At 29.6% G+C, this 20321-nt stretch overlaps 3 protein-coding genes across 4 annotated transcripts in view; all 3 read left to right on the top strand.

Moving 5' to 3' along the window:
• LOC122630280 (mothers against decapentaplegic homolog 3) overlaps positions 1–823 on the top strand; it is a 24159-nt gene extending 23336 nt beyond the window's left edge. Inside the window, exon 7 of the transcript XR_006327449.1 lies at positions 1–823. This exon is cut by the window's left edge and continues 2317 nt beyond it. The gene's annotated coding sequence lies outside the window, so the exon portion shown is untranslated.
• Positions 824–11379: 10556 nt separating this feature from the next.
• Positions 11380–12820, top strand: LOC122629767 (integrin beta-PS-like). The gene is made up of 2 exons (XM_043813529.1): positions 11380–11727; positions 12182–12820. The coding sequence occupies exons 1-2, from the start codon at positions 11452–11454 to the stop codon at positions 12413–12415; spliced, it is 510 nt and encodes a 169-aa protein (XP_043669464.1). The 5' UTR covers positions 11380–11451; the 3' UTR covers positions 12416–12820.
• Positions 12821–12952: 132 nt separating this feature from the next.
• Positions 12953–20032, top strand: LOC122629916 (integrin beta-PS-like). 2 transcript variants are annotated; one of them, XM_043813808.1, is made up of 15 exons: positions 12953–13375; positions 13593–13794; positions 13966–14194; positions 14309–14414; positions 14652–14822; positions 14915–15013; positions 15239–15415; positions 16077–16235; positions 16303–16437; positions 16796–17086; positions 17640–17873; positions 18819–18932; positions 19244–19421; positions 19500–19639; positions 19874–20032. In XM_043813808.1, exons 1-15 carry the CDS (start codon positions 13184–13186, stop codon positions 19940–19942), a joined length of 2496 nt encoding a protein of 831 aa, XP_043669743.1. In that variant the 5' UTR covers positions 12953–13183; the 3' UTR covers positions 19943–20032. The 2 variants fall into 2 exon arrangements, with proteins under 2 accessions (XP_043669743.1, XP_043669744.1); XM_043813809.1 differs by lacking the exons at positions 18819–18932; positions 19244–19421; positions 19500–19639; positions 19874–20032 and adding an exon at positions 17957–18380 and having other exon boundaries at positions 17640–17888.
• The last annotated feature ends 289 nt before the right edge of the window (positions 20033–20321 follow it).

Here is a 20321-nt window from a genome sequence, read left to right as displayed (position 1 = left end):
ACATACATACACATAAGAATAGGGATGTGCGAACATGAACAAGTGAATTTTTAATATATGCGATATCAAGCTAAAATTCAACGTGTATATTTCGATATATATATAAACAAATATATATATGTATATATATATATGTATATATATATATATATGTATATGTATATTATAGAGTCTAAACAAACAAGCAAACAAATTATATATTATATATCATTGTGTGTAACACACGAACAAGAGGTAAGAACAAAGATTTGATGCAGAGCGCATACGAAGATCATTCTCGTTAGTTTAATAAGAAAAACTTCTTAGCTTTATATTTGTGTGAAGTCATTGAGAGTTCAAAAAAGAACAAAAAAAGAAAACTGTTGGGAGAGGGCATTGTGAGAGGAAGGAGGAGGGGAAAGAAAGGTGAAAGATTAATCATAAAGCGAGATTTCTATTTTATTGCAGAATTTTGATAATATATTTGAAAATTATTTCGATTAGAGAAACTAAACATAATCAGATGTTTACCGAGCGACATTTTCTTTTTCTTTTTTCTTTATTTTTGTTTCCCTTTTTTTTTCTTTTTTTTTTTCTCTCCTTTTTTGCTGTCCCTCTTTTTTTTTTTTCCCTGGAAATTCGTAAGAAACATTATGTTAACGAACATTAGGCGAAACCTTTTTCGTTCTATTTTCTGTAACGTTTTAGAAAAAAAGGGAAGGAGAGAGAGAGTATATTATTTGTACGGAGATCAATGAGAAGTACCGAGGGTCCAATTTTTGCACGCACATAATTTAAAGGAAAAAAAAGAAAAAAGAAAAAGAAAAAAAAATAAGGGGTGAAAGGGGGAAAAAAGAAGTAACGCGAAACGTTTCCGAAAAAACTGGTTCCTTTTGTACGTAACCTTGGCTGCCGTTTCTTATAAATTTATTACTTTTCTTAGCGAAGGAAAAATTTGAAGGAAAAACGAAAAAAAAAAATATATATATATATATATATATATATATATATATATATATATATTATATCGATTCGAAAAAGAGAACGAGTGTGCTCTTTTCTTTTCTTTTCTTTTTTTTTCCAAGAAAAAACTAAAGCTAACAAAAATAAAAAATAAAAGAAAGGAAGAAAGATAGAAAGAAAAATAAAGTCAGAAAAAATTTTATGTATTAAATATTCTCATTTTTCGTAGCTCGAACTCGATTGTTAAATTAGACACGCGATTATTCTCATTAGGACATATGGAGACACGTCGTCGTTTTCTAAACTTGAGTAATATATTTCTTTAGAGGATGAAGAAAAAGAAAGAAGAAATAAGAACGCGAAGAAATATTTTGCTACCGAACTGCTACTACTACTACAACTACTACTACTACTACTACTACTACTACTATTACTATTACTACTACTACTACTACTACTACTACTACTACTACTACTACTACTACTATTACTATTACTATTATTACTACTACTATTACTACTACTACTACTACCAACGTTTATCGATAAATAGCAAGAACGTGATCCTATCACTACGATATAATTATTATTACTGTACTACATAACGCTACACATGCATACTCACACTCACACACATACATCACATAATACACACATACACACACGCGCGCACGAACAAAGATAAAAAAAAGAACACAAAGAAGCAAATTGTACATTGAGAACATTTCTATCATCGTTATAATAGTGTCGCTATTAATTGCTTTTCAACTGTCACCCACATTCATCGTAAATTAGTTTCGTATATATACTTTTCTCTATTTTCTCCTCTCCATTGTATAATGTTATATAATATATACATACATATATATGTATATATGTGTATATACATATATCTGTTATCATCTTCTCTTAAAAAAAAAAAGAAGAAAAAAAGAAAAGAAATAATAACAAGCAAACAAACGAAACAAACCAAACGACGATACAAATATTAGCCATCCAAGTATTTCAAACTTATTATGGATTGATTATGTTTATTGCATTGTTAGTTATATAATATTTTTATTCGTTACCGATGTAACAATAATCACACAATATTTATCGTTATTATGTATAAAGTAAATAGCAACGTGCAAAAACAAATAGAGGAGAAGCCATCTCCCTGAGCTCGAACATCTCCGTTTTCTTTTTTTTTCTTTTTCTTCGTCTTCTTCTTCTTTTTCTTTTTTGTCTCTTTTTATCTTTATTTATTTTTTTTTCTTTTTTCATTCTTCATATATATATTGCATTGTTCCATTTTCATTTCTTTCACTTTACGGTTCTAAATACCCCGTTACAAACGAAGAAATTTTGTTGTTGTCGTGATATATCGGACTAATAAACGAGAACGAGATGCGTAAACTTGCCAAGTCATACGTGTACGATCATTGAAATCAATCATATGATTCTAATAACGGAGAAGTATAGATGTTTCTAATAATTATGTTATGTTACCTATTCGCTCTAGCGCGAAAATCTAGAATAATAATATGGGATTAAATGAGGGTGTGTAAAATTTGAAAGATTGAGATAATAGTGAAATAAGGACGAAATGAGAGAGAGAGAGAGAGAGAATGAGAAAAAGAGAAAGAGAGAGAGAGAGAGAGAGAGAGAGAGAGAGGAATACATTTTAGTATAAAAGCAAAAATGATTCGAACGAATGACATAAAAATTGTATATCAACATTGTACCAACTCTACCCTTATAGAATTTAATTCTTTTACATATAGAGATTATAAATGCTGCGTGTTGAAACTTACACGAGATGTACATACATACATACATACATACGTACACATACATACATATATACATACATACATAAATACATGCATGTAGAAACATACAGGCACGCGTACACACATACATGCATCCATACATGAATACCTACGTACCAAAAAAAAAAGAAAAAAGAAAAAAAATAGAAGGAGAGAGATAGAAAGAGAGTGAGAAAGTGAAATTGAGAAAGAGAGAGAGAGAGAGAGAGAGAGAGAGAGTGAGGTAGAATCATATTCGTAAAAATGGTAGAATATTTTACAATAATTTATAACTTTTCAAATTCGTATTGTCTGTTGGTCTTCAATTTTTTTCTCTTTTTTCTTCTTCTTTTTTTGCATCTTTGGTAATCTATCTATTCGATTATCTATATCGTGATTTTATCATGATATTATAAAGTCAAAAATAAGATCTTAGAGTTGTTCGAAGAACAAGCAATTTTTGATTTTGATTATCGACTTTTCTCTGATTGTTCTCTTCTTTATTTATTTATTTTTTTCTTTTCTTTTCTTTTTTTTTTTTTTTTATCTTCGCAAAATTTTTTGCTGGGCATAGAAGAAGAGAAGGAAAAAAAGAACAGGTGGGGAGGGGGTGCGGTGGATGATATTTTTATATGTAATAAGAATAATAATCTCGATGATTGATATAGCCACTTGTTTTCATCCCTTTAAAAACTGCCATTAGTATATAATATTGTTATTTGCCGTAATACGACTTATGCGAAGTTAAAATGGATGGTCCCTCTACCTCACCTCCCCCTTCAAACCCCCACCAACGTGTTCTACTTATCTTCGTATACTTTTTTTTCGCATTTTTTATTTATTATTTTTTTTTTATTTTCCTCCTACGAAATCGTCTGTGATAGTTGGCAAAGTACGTTTCGAACGTAAGCCCTTTTTTCTTTTTTTTTTTTTTTTTGAACTCCCACCCTTCCTCCCTCTGTATCCCTTATTTAATTTAATTTTTCTTACGTGTTGTATTTCTTCGCTACTAATTGTTGTTGTTGTTGTTGTTGTTTTCTATTTTTTCCTTTTTTTCTTTTTTCTTTTCCTTCGCGCGTTAGGACACACAATTAATTTTTTTATTATCATAGAATAAATTGTAATACAATTATTGATTAAATCATCGATGATAGGAACATAGCGATTATAATCATGATCTTTTATATTTAAAAGTAGTTAAACGTTTAAGCTATTAAAAAGGAAGAAAGAAAGAAAGAAAAAAAGGGGAGAAAAGAAGAAAAAAGAAGAAATGTTTTGCTTTCTTGATATATATTGATAATATAGGGGTTGAATTTTTTTATCTGAATATTTTGCTCGCTTATTATTATTTAAGATTAGAGGTAAATAAAAAGTCGTAATATCGAGATTTGACCTGAAATAAATTGAAATAAACTTGGTATATTTTGGCAGCAAAAAGAAAACCAAAAAAAAAAAATATATATATATATATAATAGTTATTATCATTATTATTTTATCATCATCATCATCATCATCATCATCATTATCATCATCATCATCATTATAATCACCATCATCACCTTTTAAATAAAAAGAAAATATTCAATCGCTCAACAAAATGATTCAATAATTGTTACGATCCATCCTAGATCGTCGTCATTTGCCAAAGGCTCAAACAGCATTTTGCCAAAGTTCTATTTAGGTTTACCGATCCTTTTCAATTTTCTTCTCCTTTTTACAAGAGTCGGCCATGTTTCTCTTCGCTTTTTCATATATTATTTTTCACGTGACCCATGTGCACAAAAATAAGATAAAAAAGAAACTTACGATTTTCGTGGGATTTCGTCGAATCGAGCGATCCGTCGATCGTTACTTTCTTTTCGATTTTATTACAATTAACTTACATCCCCATTGTTACATCCCTTGCTGCTCCTGTGAACGAAAAGAAAAAAAAAGAAAAAAAAAAGAAAACGAACGCGTCCTCGCGCGAATGAAAATTATTTATAAAAAGGTATACGAAACGAATTATAAAATATACGTATTTGAAAATTGTTTGTTGCTAATAGAAATAAAAAAAAGGTAGAGAGGGAGGTAAGAGTGTGTATTTTTCTTTTTTTTTTTTTTTTTGTAATAATTTTTTTTTTCATTTCTTTTCATTTCTTTTTCTTGACTACGTGAGAACGAGTAAAGAAACGTAAAACAAGGTATAGGGTAGAAAGAAGTGGGGAGAGGGGAGGGAGGATGGTAGCTGGGGAGATAATAATTATTGCGAAAGAATTTATCGACGGGAGAAATATCGAGTGTGAGAGACTGTATAATAATTATAAATAAATGTATACGTTAAGTCCCAAAAAAAAAAAAAAAAATATCATAAGTCTTCAAAGTTTTACTTGAATTCTGATCCAAACTGATCCTATCCAATTAAAATTTGTTATTCTTTATATTATTGTAATCTAAATTTAAGAATAACAAAATATGTTATTCTTACATATATATATATATATATATATATATATTATTATTATTATTATTATTACAATTGACATAAATTACAAAAAAGAAATACATTTAAGCATTACTAATTTCACATCAATTAATTTTATTGGAAATTGCGTGTAAGGTTTGCCAATATCAAGGATATGGACTCGTCAATAACAATAATTATTAGACAACAAGAGAGTGCATATATATATATGTACCTGTGTATATATATGTGTGTGTGTATATATATAGATCACGTATTCCTCTAACGAGATCACGAAAATATTAATTTATCGACTAGGACGAGCAGGGGATTGTCAGAAAAAAAAAGAAAAAAAAAAAAAAAAAGATATCAAATATTTTTCATCAACAATCATGCGTAACTATATATCATTAAAATTACTATTGTATAGTTTCTTCTATATGGTATGGATTATAAAATATATAGGCGAGTATGCAGCGTGTTGCGTTTAATATATCGAGATGATATCGTGCGCAAATGAAAGATAAGATATCTTTGTTTCTTTATTTCCTTTCTTTTCTCTTCTCTTTTCTTTTCTTTTTCTTCATATATATATATATATATATATATATATATATAAACGAGTAGGAGGTCCGATCGCGACCTGTTATTTTATAATATAAAGTAGAACAAAAAGAGTGACAAAAGAAAAAAGAAAGGAAAAAGATGGCAGAAACTCGCGAGACATCAATATGTATAAATATACGGTGCGATATAATTTCGTTTTCATAATTAATTAATTTAGTTACAAGTAGGAATGAAACGAATGATAGAAATATACGGTATATAATTTTCTTATCTATTTCTGATTAAAATGTTCCTATACGAGGAATAAAGTGAATACGAACAATGATTATAGATAATATACAGAGAGATTTTAGTATCCACCGAGCATCGTTTAGAAAAAGGTTTAAATCAATCCTACGAGTTTTTGGAACTTTTCATTCGCTTAATTATATATATGTATATATATATATACGTACATACATATATATATATACATGTGTTTGCATGTGTATATATATATATATATATATATATATATATATATATTCTACTTCAACGAGAAGATCGAGAAGATCGAGAAAATTTGGAAGAAAATGATTTTAATGTGATTAGATCTCTCTCTCTCTCTCTCTTTTCCTTCTTCTTTCTTTTCTTATTTTCTCCAACTCTGTACCAACTACTTAATTCGACATAATCGAAAGATTCGTTATCAAGTCTTAGAAGATGCATTATTAAATACGTGTATAAATTAATATTAAAATCAAAATATCTTCGATTGCAATCTATATCATCTAATTATTATTATTATTAAATCTACGATAGAACGATTTGGTTTTTACTTCCTTTTTTTTTTAACTATCTAATAAGTATATATCGCTCGTTACTTCGTGGGACGATTCAAATACGAATTTCTTCTTATCGAATTGTCGAATAATACAAATATCTATAGGGATGATTTAAAATAATTCTTTTATCCTTTTCTGCCAAGGACTGATCGTTTCTCTCTCTGTCTCTCTCTCTCTCTTTTTGTTTGTCTGTTGCGCAGGTCTGTGATTGTTGATAGACATATTTTCTTAATGGCATCTTCGACGTGTTTGAGTGCACGCTTGCATTTGTTTCAACGAAAACATGCTCAATGATAGTCCAATTGTTGCTAGGAATACTGCGGATGTCATTGTGCCACGTTCTTGAGCGCTTTTACGAAATATCGATGAACCAGCACTCTGAAAATTATTCAAACAAATAAATTAGACATCGCATGATTCTTGTGATGATGATGATAAAAAAAAAAAAAAAACAAAAAGAAATATTCTCTTTACGATGGTTTTAAATAATTTGAAAAATTATTATAATTAATCCTTTATAACGCCAGATAACTTGTCTATTACGTTTCTTTAACACATTTATATATGTACACACATATATATATATATATACATATATGTGTGTTTGTGTATCTATATTTTTTAAATTTCATTTCATTTCATCAGCGCAGTGTTTATTAATTCATAATCGATGTGTATCACGTTTATATTTATGTTTATTTTATTTTATTTTTTAACTATACATACATTATATTTACTATAATATGATTGTATCAATATAATGTGTTATAACAATCGAATTAGATAATTTTTTTTTTTTTTTTTGTAACTATAGACATAGAAACAAAAAGGATGGAGTTAAGGAGGGATTAATTGTTAATGGTTTTACTCTGCATGCATATGGAAAAAAATTGTCATAAAAGAAAGACGCAGTTATTCGTCGTGTTATATTAATCCTAATGCGAAAGAAGACCGAGGAGAATTAAAAAAGATTATGTAACATACGTTTTAAAAAATTGTAAGAGGATACATGTACTAACCTGATTCAACGACAATCTAATAGCGTAATGGCAAACATGGGATAGATGCATTTCGATGCTGCAGTGTTGGATGCGTTTTCTGAAAAAAAAAAAAAAAGAAAAACAAAATAAGAGAAATGAGAAAAAAAGAAAGAAAAATAAAAAGAAAATAGAAAGAGAAATAACAAATTTATTATACGAGTACAATAGAGATGAAAAAAAAAAAAAAAAGAAAAATAAAATAAAAAATTTATTATACGAGTACGATAGAAGGTGGTCCAAAAGTTCCTAGATGATTAAAAAAATTCTATTAATCTTTTTCTAGGATTTTCTAGACTAATTTTATCCCGATCTTTTTCTTTTTTTCTTTTTTTCGTTCGAAGATTAAATAAAATTAAAGGTCGAAACGATTTTTAAAATCAGTTAAAAACTTTCGGGACTTTTTGATTCGTACAATGAATTTTTTATTAAATTAATCGATATCATCGGCTCTACTTTATTTTGTTGAAGCAACGATGCAAAGATTATACGAAATCTTTCGTTAACGACAAGTAAAATACTTATACTATCTCAGAATGGTTGTGTGGCAACTTTCATTACTAAAAATTCCAACTATTAGAATAATCGAGATTGCGTTTGCCCTTTTCACCTTATTTCGACTAAATCGTTGATAACGGGGTGATAAGATTCTACGCAATATGTTCGAATAGCGATCGCTCCTTTTTGTATCGATTATTCCTACATTAAAATATTATCTTTCTCTTATATTTTCTTTTCTTTTATTTGATAATATTGCAATATTATAATATTACTATGTTATAATATATTATTATAACGTAGGATAATAATAATTTTATAAAATTTCTTTAAATAATAATAATAATAATAATGATAATAATATTATTAATATTATTATAAAAATATTATAATAATATTTGTTACGATAATATAATAAATGATTTTTTTTTTTTTTTTTTTTTTTTTTAAGAAAAAGTCTCCTTATATAAATGTTTATAAAAACATAATTTATATATTTAAAACTGTAGAGACAAAGTACAAATAATATATAAATATATGTACGTAAATGATTGGGGAAAAAAAAAAATCTTTTGCGTCATGAAATATCATTACTCATTTAATAAAGACGATAAAATTGCAATTGACCTATTTCATCAAATGACGCACACGCATACGCACATTTTTTGCTTGATTCAACGATCGATCGAGGAACCATCCAAGATTTATTTGTGCTCTTTTACTTTTCTCCGTTAACCAAATTTTTGTCCTAGACAATACGATATATCTTTGTTATATTAATAAACTAGCAAACTGGCGCCGTCTACGTTTAGAATAATACCATATTGATATATCTATCAGTAGCTTTGAGATGCCAAAAATGATCACGCTTCTCGAATTTCATTCATAGTTAACATTCATAGTAAACAGTCAAATGGAAGTAACAAATTTTTTGAAAAAAAAAAGTAAAAAATACAAAAAAAGAAAAGAAAAAATAAATTATAAGAGATCACATTTCTCTTCAATGATAATTATTAAAAAATGAAATTAATTTTCAATTGTTGAAGAATGCTAAAAAAATATATTAAAAAAAAAAAAAAAAAAGAAAGAAAAGAAAAAAAAATTAAAAAGAAAATAAAAGAAAAAGAGTCGACAAAATTATAGAAACGATATAACGAATCTACTTTTATCAGTAATTACAACATCGAATATACCTTAGTATATAAACGTTGAATCAAAATATCTAACCACGTGCTTCGAGATATGTAATTCGGTATCAACTATCAAAATTATATAACCCGATAATTTCAAAAGGTTTCCCGGCTATTTAAAGATTTTAAAGTAAAAATATATGTCTTTCGTAAATTGTATATTCCTCGACCGATGCAAAACTTGCGGTATAACGTTCGTACAGTTTTTGAATTTGCCGCGCTCTGAGACGATGGCGCAATTTTTATTACTCCATAATCTCGCAAAAGAAGAAGCTTTTTTTTTTTCTCTATTTTCTTTTATCTCTCGTCGTTTTGTATTAAGGATTAAAAGATTTCTTTTAAAAAATATCGATTATCTTCTTTATATATATATGTATATATATATATATATATATATATATATATATATATTTATAAAATTTTGTAAAACATCTATCGACACATATTTACGTTTAAATCGATCCTTTTGTTGACTAAAGTTTAACCGTTATAAAGCACGTCTAAATTATTAATAGAATGTCAGTCTATTGGTTACACACTAACGAATCGATAAAATGCATTCAAACCTGTAGAAACCTTAAATGTAAGTATGGAATGCGAAAAAGAGGTTAAGTTGGCAGAGTAAAATAATCGGCATGTCGATAACTACTAGATAATAGATACGAGTACGTTCGCCGGGAAACCTAACCTATAAAAAAACGAACCAATGCACATTGCAAGTTCTTCAATGTAAATGAACGAATATGCTGTGTGCTATGAAAGAGAGATACAATATTTAACATAATCATTAGATCATAGTCGATGTTACATGACTACGTTAGATAAGTTAAACCACATTGTCGTACGTACAAGGTTATATAGATACGTACGTAAAATTTCAATATTTCGTCTATAATGAGATGGATTTTTTTTTCTTTCTTTCTTCCTTTTTTTTTTCTTTTATATATGATTTTAACGTTTGATAGAATCAAACGTGCTCGAGAAAATAAAGTGGCGAAATAGATGGGAAATTATCGACGGGGATATATTTTTTTCCTTCCGAAATTTCGAGCAAATTTGCCCATTAATTTTTCAAACCTTTTTAATTTTCTTCGATTAGATTATATAACGCCTTTTAGCACGATCTTCCCCATTCGAGATTAAGGTTGGACGACGATTCAAGAATCACGGATTTCCATTATCGATACACGCGGTTTTTTTTCTTCTTTTCAATTTAGAAATACATATCGGACAAGAGTACGTTATTGGACTCACCTGCTCTTATGAAATCTCCTAGCAAAGAGACAGTCGCCAATGCCGTACGTATTATGCTCGCCAACTGAACGAGTTTACTCTTAGATTATTCTTATGGACAGTCTCTTTAACTGCCATCTACCGATAAGATTTTATGCACACACGTCGATAAAACAGATTTCTTAAAAGGGTTACCATTGATAGTTGCAGAGGTGTACGCAAGATGACACTCGATGTATCTCGAATGTTTAAACAAATTTTGAAATTGGATTTTCGAAGACGAAAGAGACGTTTTAAAGGATACAAAAATGAAACAGAAATATTGTGACACAAAATTCTCTATTAGTAATATTATATTATATGATATAAATAACATATGAGAATATAAGGGATTAGAAATAATTTCTCAATTCTTTTTCAAAATATCCATTCGTGTTACTTCAGCGCCGAGTATAAATTATCGTTACGAGAAATTTTGCTAGCGTTGCAGAAGTAATTGGAAGGAAGAAAATAAAAAAAGAAAAAAAATAAATAAATAAATAAAAAGATAATAAACAAAAAAAAAAAAAAAGGAAAAAAGAACATTTTCTCGCTGGTAATTCCGACACTCGCGTGGAATGAAAGCGATTCTGACGTAGGAGTTTATCAATCGACGTGCTTATCGAAGAGTTCAGAATTTTTAAACGATTAAAGTACTATTTTAAAACGAGTATAATATCTTCTCAGCTTCTACGAATTTGTCCGATTCTCTCTCTCTCTCTCTCTCTCTCTCTCTCTCTCTGTCTCTCTTTCTTTTTCTTTTTCTTTCATTCCTTTCCTCTCTCCTTTTTTAATTTTTTCTTTCTTTCTTTTTTTTTTTTTTTTTTTTAATTTCTTTTTCTTAAAAAGCGTTCGCCTGCCGGCATTCGCGATTTCGCGTGAAAATGTTGCGGAAGTTGTTGCTATCGTTAGAGATATTTTTACTGATTTTGTTTTATTGTTGGGCACAAGACGATCCATGTACGGCACGTGCACCAAAGAAATTGTCGAACGCCATAGACGATTGTAGAGCCGACAATGCGACCGCAAAAGTGTGTAACAACCGTGGCCAGTGCATTTGTGGTTTTTGCGAGTGTTTTTATCGAGCCGATCCAACGGAAAAGATTTATGGGAAATATTGCGAGTGCGACAATTTCTCATGCGATCGCGTTAATTCACGGGTAAATATTCACGGATAGTTTTCGTTTCTTTTCTCTCTCTCTCTCTCTCTCTCTCTCTCTCTCTCTCTCTTCCTTCCTTCCTTTCTTTCTTTATTCTTTTATTATTTATTTATTTATTTATTTATTAATTATTATTTTTCTTTTCATTTAATCGAATAAGACATCTTCTTTCGTCGATGAAATTTCAACGTGACGTTTCTCGTTTTTCGAACGTTATTTATTTTTTTATTTATTTATTTTTTTTTGTTTTCACGATATTAATTTAAACGATTCAACGGTTGCAATTTTTTTCTCTATAATGAAAGATGCAATAATTTATAGAAGACAAAATCGTGGATAGAATATTTCTGATATAAAGCGTATTGTATCGTTTTTTATTGCAATTATTAATTTTACATAGAATCGATTTAAAACATGTTCTTCTATCAATCGAATTTAAACGAAATTTTTATAGCTGTGCAATGGTCATGGGATTTGTGCATGTGGTACCTGTCATTGCTCATCAGGATGGACCGGTGCTGGTTGCGATTGCAACACGTCCACATCTGGTTGCATAGATCCAGAAAATAGCGATGGACTTTGTAATGGTCATGGAGATTGCGTTTGCGGGGAATGCAATTGTCGAGAGGATCAAGATGGAAAATATACCGGCAAATATTGTCAAAGATATAAAAAAAAATGGAACTGATTAACGACTGAATTGAGATCGATTTCTTCGGAGAAATTTTTATTTGCTTTTTTATTTATTTTTATTTTCATTTCTTTTTTTTTCTTTTTTTTTTAAAGAAATTATTCATAATAAAAAGGGAGAAGAAGACGTTTAATAAAATTACGCTCGTTTACAGAGGCTTGAGAAATATATTGATATTAGATAATAATAATAATAATGTATATATATATATATATATATATATATATATATATAGAGAGAGAGAGAGAGAGAGAGAGAGATAGAGGAAGAGAGAAAGAGAGATAAAATAATGATAATATATAATAATCGATGCTGACGTACATACAATCTCAATTTTGATTATATCGAATGAAAATGTCAAACGATTGTAAATACGAAGAATAAACGATAAGATGCAATTTTTTCTTCTTTCTTTTTTTTTTCAATTTTCAATTCGAAATAGTTTAAAATACTTTTTTTTTTTAGCGAGTGACGAGATTCTTTTTATTTTATTTTGGAAAATTAAAGATAGGAGAGGAAGAAAGAAAGAGAAAGAAAGAGAAAGAAAGAGAAAGAAAGAGAATGAGAAAGAGACAAATCGTACTTGGAAATACTTAGTTAGTGACACACACCGATCGTTTTATCGCGGTATCATTTCCGTGAAATACCGCAGTATCCTTCCTTTTAGCTCGTTAGTCATTTGCCGTACGTGAAAGTTTTTTCAACGGCCTCGGAATAGTTCGCCTATGCGAATAAACGGCGATAGGAACGTTAAACGAAACGACGATGAGTCGTTTAGACGTTGCAACAGGCTTCTCTTTACAAAATGTATATTATTTTCTTCTATTTCTTTTATTCCTACCTTTCGTTATTATTTTAGTGTCAGCCGAACAAAAGGATCCAGATAGTCTTTGTGCCTCGCAAGAAACATGCGGAAAGTGTTTGCAAACGTCAAAGTGTGTTTGGTGTTCGACGAATGTAAGAAAAAAATGGATATATCTATTTTTATCATATTTAGCTTAATAATAATATATCTATTTATATACTTAGCCAATTTCTAATATACTATACATTTAGCATATATATTTAAAAATATTTGATATACGAAAGAAAAAACAAGAGATTGTATTTATTTAAATATCTTGGATAAAATTATTGTATCATTATAACGTTCCAAACGTTTTCTTTTATAAAGGCTTTCGGAATGAACGGACAAATCGTACGTTGCGTTACGAGAGATAAATTCCAAAGGGAAGGTAATTTATGGTGTAAAAGATCCGACGTGATCGATATTGCAAATACGATGACTATTTTGGAGAATCTTCCTTTGTCATCTTCCAAAGGACAAAATCCGATTCAATTGCAACCACAACGAATAAAATTACGTTTGAGAAGAGGTAAGACGATGTTTCTATACGTATAAATATATATATATATATTTTTTTTTATTTATCTATTGTTTTAATTCAATCGTGAAAAACTTTTTCTTTCCTCAATTTTTCTTGTCTTCTTTTTTCTTTGACCGATAACAAATCGTTAATAATCGAAATTTTATAATTAATTCGAAGACGAGGAACATCGGATTATTTTGAAGTATAGCCAAGCGGAGGATTATCCCGTAGATCTTTATTATCTTATGGATTTATCTGCCACGATGGAAAAGTACAAAGAAAAATTATCGGAATTGGCATTGAAATTGGAGGAGGCTATGAGAAAATTAACGTCGAATTTTCTTCTTGGTTTTGGAAGTTTCGTCGACAAAGTTGTCCTACCGATGAGTAATACTCATCCGAAATGGTACCTGTTATCCTTTCATTTTTTTTTTTGATCAGTTTAATCGTAAAATTATTATATATATATATATATATTACTATATATATGATTATTATATATATATATATATATATTTAGGTTGGAAAATCCTTGTTACACGGGATCCAGGTCGTTGAAATTCTGTGCACCTTCGTACGGATTCAAACATGAATTGTCTCTTACGGACAATGTAACACTTTTCAAGGTAATTTAACGTTATATAAAAAAAAAAAAAAAAAAAAAGAAAAAGAAAAGTAGAAGAAGATATATGTATAAGATCATACTTTATCTTTCTTTAAATTTCTCATATTAAACCTAAACGATTGCATGTGTAAACGAATGAAAATATTTGATAATATCGCACGTAGATATTTTATCGAAACGTTAACTATTGAAATATCTCTGAAACGATAATGAATATTCTTATCGAATCGTTTTGCAGGTTAAAGTGATGGAATCACCGGTTTCCGCAAATCTTGATTTACCCGAGGGTAGTCTCGATGCTTTGATGCAGGCGATAGTTTGCACCAATGAAATTGGATGGCGTGAGAAGGCTCGACATTTGCTCGTTCTTTCGACGGATGCTAGTTACCACATAGCCGGTGATGGGAAAGTACGTTAATTTTTTTGAAAATGACGAATTTATCGATTTAAGCATCGATATTATGCTATACAATATTAATCGAAACTCAAGGATATTTTTAGTTGGCTGGTATAGTGGAACCGAACGATTGTCAATGTCATTTGGACGAAGAAGGATATTATACTCATTCGCTTCTTCAAGATTATCCGTCCATTGCTCAGGTATGTCGATTTAAACTCGTTAGAGAATTATGTAAAAAAGATCTCTATACGATTAACGATCGTCGATCGTTTTTTCAATTAAATACCGACTGAATTAATTTACTTATTAATTTTTTTCTTTTTTCTTTTTTTCGTTTAATTATCCCAATCGCACGATTTAATCCTAAACGATCACTCGAAGATCGTTTCGATCTATATAATTAAATCGAATTCTTCGTTCAACAGATCCATAAAAAATCTCGGGAACATAATGTGAATATTATATTTGCCTCGCCACGAAAGAAACACACTAGGGTTTATAAGATTTATCAAAATTTGAGCGAAATCATCAGTGGATCGTCCATCGATACGATGGAGGGTAAAGGTCAGAACATCGTTGCCCTTATCAGCAGACAATACGAGGTATCTCTGCAATTTTTTTTCTCTTTTTTTTCTTTTAATTTCACTTTCTTTTTTCCTTCTTCTTTTTTCTTTTTATTCTTCTTTTTCTTTCTTTCTTTCTTTTCTTTCTTTCTTTCTATTTTTTTTTCTTTTAATGTTCTTTGACCCTTTAACTGCAGAATTAATTAATCTATCGAGAGAAAAAGTTTTGAAAAAATTCTTACGTAGTTCGAATCGTTAATGAAAGAATGAAGTAGCAATTAAAGGGTCATCTAATCAGTATATCAAATATTATTCATTGTTATTTATATTGTCATATTGGTGTTTTCATTTCTTTTTATATTTCTCCTTCGAATCAGATATTATTCGATATTATTGTCTCAGATGTATATGTACATTTTACAAACGGATTTTGTTTACTTTGTTTGAAATTTTTCAAAAGACCGATTACGTATTATTCGGTCGATAATTTCACGCGAGCAAGTCTCTTGTTCTTTCTTTTTTTTTGTTTCATTTTCTTTTTATCAAAAAGTTCATTGAAGAAGGTTACGATTAATGATTTTATAACTTTATTATTTCGAATTACAAGAATAGTGTAATAATACTTAATAATATCTGTATAATTATAAGGAGGAAAAAAAAACTGAGAGATATCACTCAGTGACTTCATCGATTCATTTAGCAATTAGTGAGTTCCGTGTCGATGATGGATAATAAACCGAGCTTTATCGACGTTAAATATTATTCGCGATGTTTGAATGCAACCGAAAAATTAATGGAATGGCACGAATGCGGAGGATTACGTGTGGGTAACGTCATCGAATTCGAGATAGTTCTGAAGGTAAAAATACATGAAAAATTCATTTATCCGTTTCCTTGAATCATTTTTAATTTATTGATTATTTCAGGCATTCGAGTGCCCGACGAATCTTGCTGAACGACAACAAATATTGCAAATAAGACCACGGGGAATAAATGAGAGCTTGATCGTCGAAATAGAGATTATTTGTGATTGTCCTTGCGAGAGGAAAGAAAACACTGAGGTATTTTAATTTATACACACACACACACACACACATATATATATATATATAAGTATATTTTTATCTACTAAAGATTTATATATGTTGATATACTTATGTATAAAAAAACAAAAATTATATACATATATATATGTATATATATTATTAATATTATGTTAATTTATCTAAATACTATAGGATGCTTCAAACTTTTTTATCACTTATATATATATATATATATATATATATATATATATACAATATGTAATATATAATATATATAGATTAATTTGTATATACATAGAGTAAAAAATGTTGATATAAACAAAGTACAAATAGACATATAATTAAACGAAAAAGATAACTAATTTCTTTTAAGTTGAATTCATCGGAATGCAGAGAAAGAGGCACGTTGACTTGCGGTATATGTTCCTGCAATGAAGGTTTTTACGGGAAACAATGCGAATGCGAGGGACATGAGTTCGGTTTGGGTAGTCAGAACGTAACAGAAGATTGCAAGGCAAGCAACACGAGCACTGAGATTTGCAGCGGTCACGGAGCTTGCAAATGTGGTGTATGCAATTGCGCGAAGCGCCAGAACCCGCAGGAAGTCTTTTATGGGAAGTACTGCGAATGCGATAACTTCTCTTGCAAACGAAGCGGAGAAGAGGTGAGTTAGCTAATTGTCGTTTTATTTCGATATTATTTACAACGAAGGCTATCGTTATTTTCTTCGAAATAGATGTGACATTTGTTATCTTTCATTACACGCCCACTCTCAGAAGCAAATAAGATTCTCGATGAAAGTTTTAAAATAAGAAATATTAATATCGAATTTAATATACGAATGATACATCTCTTTCGATAATTCCTTCCAAACGAGTATTATTATTTATAAAGAGAAATTTATGACTCATACGAACGATATATTTACATTTCAAAAGATATGTAATTTTTCATATTAAAATTTAATTATACAAATGCACCAAATGATATCGTACGTTTTAATAGATACAACAAACTATGACTAAAAAAAAAAAAAAAAAAGAACAGAGATCATTATGGCCTTAACGAATAAAAGAAATGATACTTTTACTACGGAGGAAAATTTCTTTTTATTTTTCTTTTTCTTTCTACGTAATACGTCATCGCGATACTTACTAATCCTTTCTTTTTTTTTTTTTATTTCTTTTTGTCATTTTTTCCACTTCGGTGCTTTTAAGGTCTGCGGCAAACACGGTAAGTGCGAATGCGGTAGGTGCAATTGCCGGCCAGGTTTTAGCGGCGAAACCTGTGATTGCAAAGAGACCAACAGCACGTGTATTCCGCCCTCGAGAGAGAACGCAGAGAAAAGCTTGACGATTTGCAGTGGCCGTGGCGACTGCATCTGTGGAAAATGCCACTGTCACGAGAAGGATAAGATTCGATATTCTGGAAATTTTTGCGAGGAGTGTCCGGTAAGAAAAAACAGAAAGAGAGAGAGAGAGAGAGAGAGAGAGAGAGAGAGAGAGAGAGAGAGAGAGAGAGAAAGGGAGAGAATAATTTTTTCCCACTTTTCTACATTTATCAAGCGTCAATTTAATTTCATTATATGAAATTTTTCCTTAAATTAAAGGAACAACGTATAAACGTCGTTTCGACGAACATTTCAAATTTAACAAATAATCTCTATTTAATTGGATCTCTATTTGAATTTTATTTCGTGAAATGTTTCCTTATATTAAAGAAACAAACGTATAAACGTCGTTTCGACGAACATTTCAAGTTTGACAAGTATTCTCTATTTAATTGGATGTCTATTATGAATTTTATTTCCTGAAATTTTTCCTTAAGTTAAAAGGAATAACGTATAAACGTGTTTCGACGGACATTTCAAGTTTGACAAGTATTCTCTATTTAATTGGATCGTTTAAAATATTTTATAAAAAGTTATTATAAAAAGAAAAGAAAAAAAGAAAAGAAAAGAAAAAAAGAAAGCATGTTACACAGTTCTCCTCATATTAGTTTCATTTTCGTTTAATTGACATGCCTGTTCAACATCTTCCTCTTCTTCTTCCTTTTTCTTTTTTCTTATCGCAGAGCTTCCACCTCGCCGAGATAATTCGCATCTGTAATGTTTTCTCTCTCTCTCTCTCTCTCTCTTCCTCGTTTTTTTTGTTCCTTTTTTTTCTTTCTTTTTTTTCAAGACACCAACGTGCCTCCGCTCAACCTCCGACGATCGTAAAGTCGGCGAATTAATCGTCTCACTTTTTTACGGCTAATTACGTCGGTAGGTAAGGGGAACGTTGTCGGTTATTCGATAATTATCCGCCTCTCGAATTCCAAGCTACCCTACTCTCACGCGTGCGACGGATTTTCTTTCGGAATTTTTACAAGTTAATAATCGAAACGATTTTATACAGAATTGTCCCGGTCAAAGATGCGAGGAACTGAAAGATTGCGTCGAATGTATGGCTTATGGAACTGGTCCATTGGCGAAAAATGGAACTTGCGACTGCTCCTATCAAATCGATATTGTGAGTTTTATTAATTACAAATTATTATTCTCTAACTTTCTTTTTATATATGTATACATATATATATATAGAGTATGTAATTATAAAATATCCTGTATAATACATATAAAACATCCTATATATACATATATATATATATATGTATATATATTTATATTATATATTTCGTAAATCATGCGCTAGATGCGCTACCAATAAATTGTTATTAATATTTAATTCTAGATATTAAAGAATTATTTAAATAATTTAGAAGTGACAAAAAGGAAGAGTTGTGTCCCTTTCGAAAATTTTCAAGTTGATTCATTTTTCAGGTAGACGTTGTGAAAGAAGATCCTGAAAACGATTATAAATCGGATGCTCATTTTTGTCGTACCGATGGTGACCAAGGTTGTTTCTTTGTTTTCAAATACGAGTATGTTGGTAAAGATAATACGATTAAGATCCTAGCGCAAAAGGAGAGAGAATGTCCCGTACCAATCGACGTTTTAGGTAATTTCAAGATTTTTCGACCGTATTAAAAAGATTTTATAAAAGGGAAAATAACGAATACGATAATTGTTTACGTAGCCGTTTCACTGGGCGTCGTATTAAGTACGATATTTCTAGGCTTATTAATTATTTTACTATGGAAGATATACACAATGATTCATGATAAAAGAGAATTCGAAAAATTTCAAAGAGAGTGTATATTGGCCAGATGGGATCGTGTAAGCAATTTTCTATGACTTTATTATTATTATTATTATTATTATTATCATTATTATTATTATTACTATTATTATTATTGATTTTTGTATTGAAACAAATTTACATTAATGAATTTCGTTCCAGGATAACAAAGTTATTTCATACGACGCTATTACTAATTTATTCGTTTATCAATTCTTTTTTCTTTCTTCATATACCAACAAACAAACTTATCTCAATAAATTCTATTTCAGGGTGACAATCCTCTCTATAAGCAGGCAACATCAACTTTTAACAATCCTACGTTCAGTGAAAATATGTAGGATAATATCATGATACAAATCGATATCTTTTAAGAACGAATGACTAATCTAGAGAAGAAGAAAAAACAAAAAGAAAAACAAAAACAAAAACGAAAACAATAAGAAAAAAGAATTGTAACCATCTGAAAATGTTGCATATGTTTTATACACACTCATGTACACACACATATATATATATATATATATATATATATATTCATATATTTATATATCGCGTTCACTCGAATGCATATATGCATGCAAGTTTGGTGCATTCCGACAACTAGCGCCACCGTATTGGAAGCGGAACTGCAAGCAGAACTACAGGCGCCATGTTGTTTAATTGACGGCTAATGAGCGAGCCAATCAGACGACGACGCTGGGCGTCCTCGGCTTCGTT

This window comes from Vespula pensylvanica, chromosome 6 (assembly GCF_014466175.1).
Source record: "Vespula pensylvanica isolate Volc-1 chromosome 6, ASM1446617v1, whole genome shotgun sequence".
NCBI lineage: Eukaryota > Metazoa > Arthropoda > Insecta > Hymenoptera > Vespidae > Vespula > Vespula pensylvanica.
This window is presented reverse-complemented; position numbering and strand designations above follow the sequence as displayed.